The sequence below is a fragment of the Bradysia coprophila genome, unplaced genomic scaffold (genome assembly GCF_014529535.1).
Source record: "Bradysia coprophila strain Holo2 unplaced genomic scaffold, BU_Bcop_v1 contig_94, whole genome shotgun sequence".
Lineage (NCBI taxonomy): Eukaryota > Metazoa > Arthropoda > Insecta > Diptera > Sciaridae > Bradysia > Bradysia coprophila.
Window position 1 is genome coordinate 8,986,275 of NW_023504022.1, and position 5,715 is coordinate 8,991,989.

General features: G+C 33.0%; 1 protein-coding gene across 3 annotated transcripts; it reads left to right on the forward strand.

Moving 5' to 3' along the window:
- LOC119085287 lies at positions 1-906 on the forward strand. 3 transcript variants are annotated; one of them, XM_037195645.1, is made up of 2 exons: positions 1-580; positions 623-906. In XM_037195645.1, the coding sequence occupies exons 1-2, from the start codon at positions 103-105 to the stop codon at positions 685-687; spliced, it is 543 nt and encodes a 180-aa protein (XP_037051540.1). In that variant the 5' UTR covers positions 1-102; the 3' UTR covers positions 688-906. The 3 variants fall into 3 exon arrangements, with proteins under 3 accessions (XP_037051540.1, XP_037051539.1, XP_037051541.1); XM_037195644.1 differs by having other exon boundaries at positions 637-906; XM_037195646.1 differs by having other exon boundaries at positions 644-906.
- The last annotated feature ends 4,809 nt before the right edge of the window (positions 907-5,715 follow it).

Genomic DNA, 5,715 nt, shown 5'->3' on the forward strand with positions numbered 1-5,715 from the left:
AGGAGGCCAGCGTAATTGTTAATTCATTCGCTTACGGAAAAAAAACGAAAACTTATCTCCATCATTTTTTCATTAATTGTGAATCAGAAACGACATTCAAGAATGGGTACTAAAGTTGAGCTTTTAGTAAATTTATTGGACCAAACGAAAGATGCATTAGAAGCGATTCAGACGGAAAGATTTGAAATGAATACCAACGAAGCATCTCTGAAAACGAAAAAACAGAAAACGGACGAAAATTTTCAAAAATTAATCAAATTGAAAAACGAGGACTACAACACCATTCTATGCATTCAAAATGAAATCCTTGCAATGGATGAGGAAAGTGACGATTTTCGCGCATACAAAGATGATGGAGTGGCGGACAAAATTGGCATGATCGATAAATGTTTCGACCAAACATTCGCGATTGTCGATCAAATGAAAAGAGAAACCGACTTTCTTGAAAACACATCAACCGAATGTGAAGATGAATCAGCGAGAGTTGATGGATCGAACGACTATTTTGGTATGAAAACTGAGTTCAATATTAGTTCCGGTGATTCAAATTCAATTTCGAATTATGGCGACGGTATTGAAGGTAAACTAATTCGGATGAAATAGTGTATTGGGTTGAATTCAGACTTTATGCAACAGATACCAGATCACACACCGACTATATTAGAGAGGTTTTCGGAAAGCCATTAACAAAGGCTTTGGCAATGGTGGTTTTACATCAACCCAACGATCCAATCGACTATTTGGCAAAATTTTTACACAACTACCGCAACAATGAATAATTGTATATTGTGTCTGGCAAGGTCAGTAAATTTTAGTCCCATGTTATACATATCTACGTAAGATCTACTTTCGGATGTTTTCGGAAAACAGGAAGTGTTTACCGCAGCTATCTATTGAAATTCTGAAGAAATAAATTTATTTTGTTAAATACGTTTTTAAGTATGGTAGTGTCACACTGTCTTCTGCACTGGTTTCCACAATACGTTCCAGGTTCTTATAAGCTGTCACAGACGGCAAGCATATTAACAGTTTTACTGTTAAATCTATTACATCATTTGATCGAAGATTTTCAGAAATCTTTTACTTCATTTGTTTTGACCATGCTTTTTGCTATATAAGATCTTATTAGTCATAGCTTTACTTAGTTTATTATTGCTGTCGTTGTCAATAACAGGTGACAGCCATGATCCTCACTTTTCATTGCTTCCACTAGGTCTCGAATATTTGGATGGGTCGCCTCTAGGGATTTTCTTACTAAAACTTCAGTGTGTAATATTGATAGATAGTTGACGGGTGTAGCCTTGAAATGTCTTCTATCATCAATTGATCGTTGTGGCCGAATCATTTTAAAGCTCTAAAAAGTCTTCTTATGTGATAATAAACTGATTTGTAATAAAATGAGTCTGACTTTATTCGTGGAAGAAAGTGCTGAAAAAAATTAGTCGTGATGTCCAATTCGTTTGCAACATTATCATTGATTTGTTATCGACAACAACGACATAAATCCGTCGACTAACTTGCCATTTATATAGGGGTAAGGCCGCGATAAGCACAATAGGATGGCAAAATATTTTCAATTTGCTGTTAGATGATTTTATTTTGAAGTACAGGGAATGTCATTGAAATTAAGACATGCACTTGTTTCAGCTGTTTTTGAGCTGGTCGACTCATACAAACAAACCTGCTCGCTCATACATATTTAATCTACATATACATTGTGATATCCCGGATATCACATTTCTTCAATACTTTTATTTCAATGTATAAATTAGTCATATGAAAAGAAATGCGCGAATAAAATGCAAGGTTCGCGGAAATTTACTTTAACTGTGCCAATTTATTGCAGTTCATTTGAGTTCTAATTAATGCAACGTGGCAATTTGATATCTCGGTCAAGTGAGTTTTGTTTTTCGATCTATCCGAACTAAAGTTTTCAGTCCTAATTGGGGACTCGAAAGAGTCGGTCTCTATAAGAGACCAGTAAAAAATGTATTTTGGAAAAAATAACTTAAAAAAAGTATTTTTGGCATTAAAATTAAAATTGTGAATTTGGCATTATTAAAAGAAAATGTGAAACGAAAAGTTAGTGGTTTGATCATGTTTCTGTGACCCTAGAACCCGGGTTATCACATACCACTACAACTACCACTACCACTCATGTAATTATTTCACCCCTATAAGCAGGTATACGCACTTCTGTTTGAAAGAGTGGATCTGTGGGTGGATCAGCTGAAAAACTGTTGCAGCAATTTCATGTCTTATTGATGTCCTCTGTATAAAAAATTACAATTAAATTTCACGGTCGTTTTTTTGCGTATTGTAGTTTCCTTTTACGATCCCTTATGAAGCATCAGTCATTTCGTAAAGATGTGCGAGAGTAGTTCGCGATATGTTAACTTAACATTGTTAATGTATGTATAAAACAGAAGTTGGAAAAAAAATTAAACAACTTTGAAATCAGCCGGAAACAAAAGTACAGTTGAAAGTTGAAACTGATGGTAAATCATACTGTACTTCATCCGTAATGCGAAATGATCGTAAAGTGATATAGACAAAATGTCAGAAAAATCCTATCGTTCACCAACAGTTAATCATCTGTTACCGATATCATAGACATATATAAACGATAATATGCTCTAATAACTTACTCTAATAATAGTGAAATGTAACCAAGTCAAAGAGTTTGTTTCAAACGCTAATTGATACCTTCAACTAACTGATTTGAGTGCTTGAAAGACAGTTGCGCTGAACTTTATTGTTCTGAAATAGTTGCATTAGAGACATTTTTCCTTTTTAACAAATTCCACAACCATAATGTTTGTTGATTAAAGAAACAGAAACTGAAACAGACTACCTTTGGGAAAACTCCGATATTTACTCAAACTTTCCAATGTTTTCCTAAATTTTACCGAATCTAATTTTCGGTACAGTTTGGGAAAATTTAGGAAAATACAAGGAAACGTTTTCCCAAAAATAGTCTAATTCAGTCGAGATATAAAACGTTTTAGAAGGGTTGTTACTCTAAAGATATCAAAGATATAAAAAGATTAATCATATAGGATGATCGAGCATGATACGATGATACAGCTCCGTTACAATGAACTATCTTTATTCGCCACTTAATTTTTAATTACCATGTACATTGTACAATGTACGCGTTCATACCAGTAAATGTCAGAGGAACATAAAATCGCACAATTTCGCTGAATGAAAGTCCACGTACTTAACATATAATTGGCAAGAATCAACGTAATTTTGCAATAAAATGTTAAGCTGATGAGTAAACTTGAATTTTTGGTTGTAGAACGAGTTATTTATTTCAATTTATTTTCACTGAAAATCGCTCGTAATGCATGTAATTTTGAACATTTTGTGGGATTGCAAGCATTAAAATGTGCAATTAAATGTTTATTATTAAGGAAAAAGAAGCATGAGCCATGTCACGTTGCATAATCTGTTTGGCCCGTTCAAATTTAGTGTAAAGAGCAAATTGTGCGTTAAAATTAATGAAGTAAAAGATTTTGTGTCAGCACGACAGAGTAAAGTAAACCAGGCAGGAGCAGACGACCAAAATACATTCAAAGAAGGGACCTAAAACCCGTTATAATTTTCGTATTCGTATATTTTGCGTATTCGTTTCCATTGGTATTAGTAAGCGTTTTGCATCAAAATCAAAGGCGTACTTATGAATTTAGGTCCTCGTCAAAATCGACTGCTCTTGCCTGGGTTACTTTACTCTGCCGTGGTGTCAGCATTATATTCTCATGCTGAAAAAGTGATACATTCAATAAGTATGATGGGGATATATGTTTGATGTCTATAAAAGGCCATGGCCTGATGAGATGTTGGCAAAAATAATTCTTTAAAACTTTTGAGGAATTGTGAAGCATTGCACTGTCGTTTCTCAGATCGAAACAGTGGCAGAAACCATTTCGCTAATGTTGCAAAGCTTTTTTGGAAGTTTTCTGGGCTTTCAATTTTTTTTTGTTTTCTTGAAATTTTTTAGTGCCTAGATCTACTGACTCTTACTTCCAGTGGATTTTTTTTTAATTCGGAACATATGTGAGATTTTTTTGAGTTTTAAAAGTCAACATTGTTCCTAGTCAACAAAGTGTTTTCCGGTTATGATATTTTGGAACAAAATTTGAAAATCCCTTCACATTTCAATGCACGAAGCTTACGTTAGTGTTATTTCGTTTTACTTAAAAACTCGCGAGGTGTAAAGTAACTTTAAATTTTCCAAGAAATCAATGCAGGAACACTCATTCCATATAGCCCAAGAAAAAGGATCTCAGTTTTTGTGTCGCCATGTCAATTTCATTTTAAATGTAATTAATTTGGAAGTCCTTGATGTAAATTTATTGTTTTACTCCCCTTTCTCAAGGTACCAAAATTGTATCGGCGCCACATCTTCGACATCAAAGCGACAATATAACACAAATCAAGTGTACTTGGACTAGACGAACAGTCCAGGGGAAAAAAATTTGAATTAATTAAAAATTATGACTTCTTATTTCCGCCCATTTGTAGTCAATGTAGTAAGTGTGGTGTTTTTTCTCGGCTACACTCTCAGTTAATGTAAAATAAACAAACAAATAATTCTTTGTCATGCAATGAACTTGTTGTCATTGATATTTTACCAACTTTTCTATAATTTGTAACAATAGTGCGTCAAATCACATTATCTATAACATATGCCAGTGTAAGTTATTCAAATCATACATGAGGTATATAGATACCAAATGGTAGAACAAGAAACAGAGAAACCAAACTCATATCTATCCACAACAACTCAACCTTATAACAATGAAACGAATTAGAATAATGAATGAAAAAAAAAAATCTGATCTAATTTAGATTAATTAAATCAGAAATGAATAATAAATTAGCTTTATACGGATACAAAATTGTTCGAAACAAAAATTATGACTGGCTGGGTTTATACATTAAAATTGTTTGCAGAGAGATTCAGTTATTACCCACCGAAATTTCGCACTGTGTATAAGAGTCATGGAATTGAGAAAAAACAGCTCTCGATGTTTTATTTTTACAACAGGCAGCAAACGGACACACCATCAGTGTATTTCCGTGATCATATCAATTACATGTTAAAATTTGTGATACAGATACATTTTTCTGGACACCAAACATTTTAATTATATATTGTATCGTACTGGTAACCGAACAGATATCAAGATAATAAATGATCGATTAATGTTTTTGGTAGCCCATTTACCTGATGTAATGTTACATATAATTATACGACGTTAAATCATTTTGTCAAGTCACCCGTAAAACTACTATTGATACATATACACAAGATTTGAATAATAAAGTTGTACTTTGTACCCGTGTAACATTGTACATTGTGCGATAAACATTATTATTGAAAACCTTCAATTTGAAATAGTCGATTAAGCACACAATGGCATGAGCTTCCAAGAAGTTAAAAAATTAAATTGGACGTAATATAAAATTGTTACACATTCCTGCGTTTGTATACCACACCACAGCAACAGAAGATATTTTTTTAAACAAAAATAAATGTTTATTACCTTCATATGCCACAACATCAATTAGTTATGACCGAATTTTTCGGCATATAATAACTGATTGTCAACTGAAATATAAAATCGTTTTTTGAAAAATTGGTTCCACTAATCAAAGAAAAAGATTTTTATTCCGAATTCATATTTCTGGAAATTCTACAATTCT

What these genes read in the sequence shown, in the direction of transcription:
- LOC119085287 (XM_037195644.1), top strand. Translation starts at nt 103, where the DNA reads ATGGGTACTAAAGTTGAGCTTTTAGTAAATTTATTGGACCAAACGAAA. An exon ending in TTATGGCGACGGTATTGAAG is followed by an intron (nt 581 to 636) that starts GTAAACTAATTC and finishes TTTATGCAACAG; the next exon opens with ATACCAGATCACACACCGAC.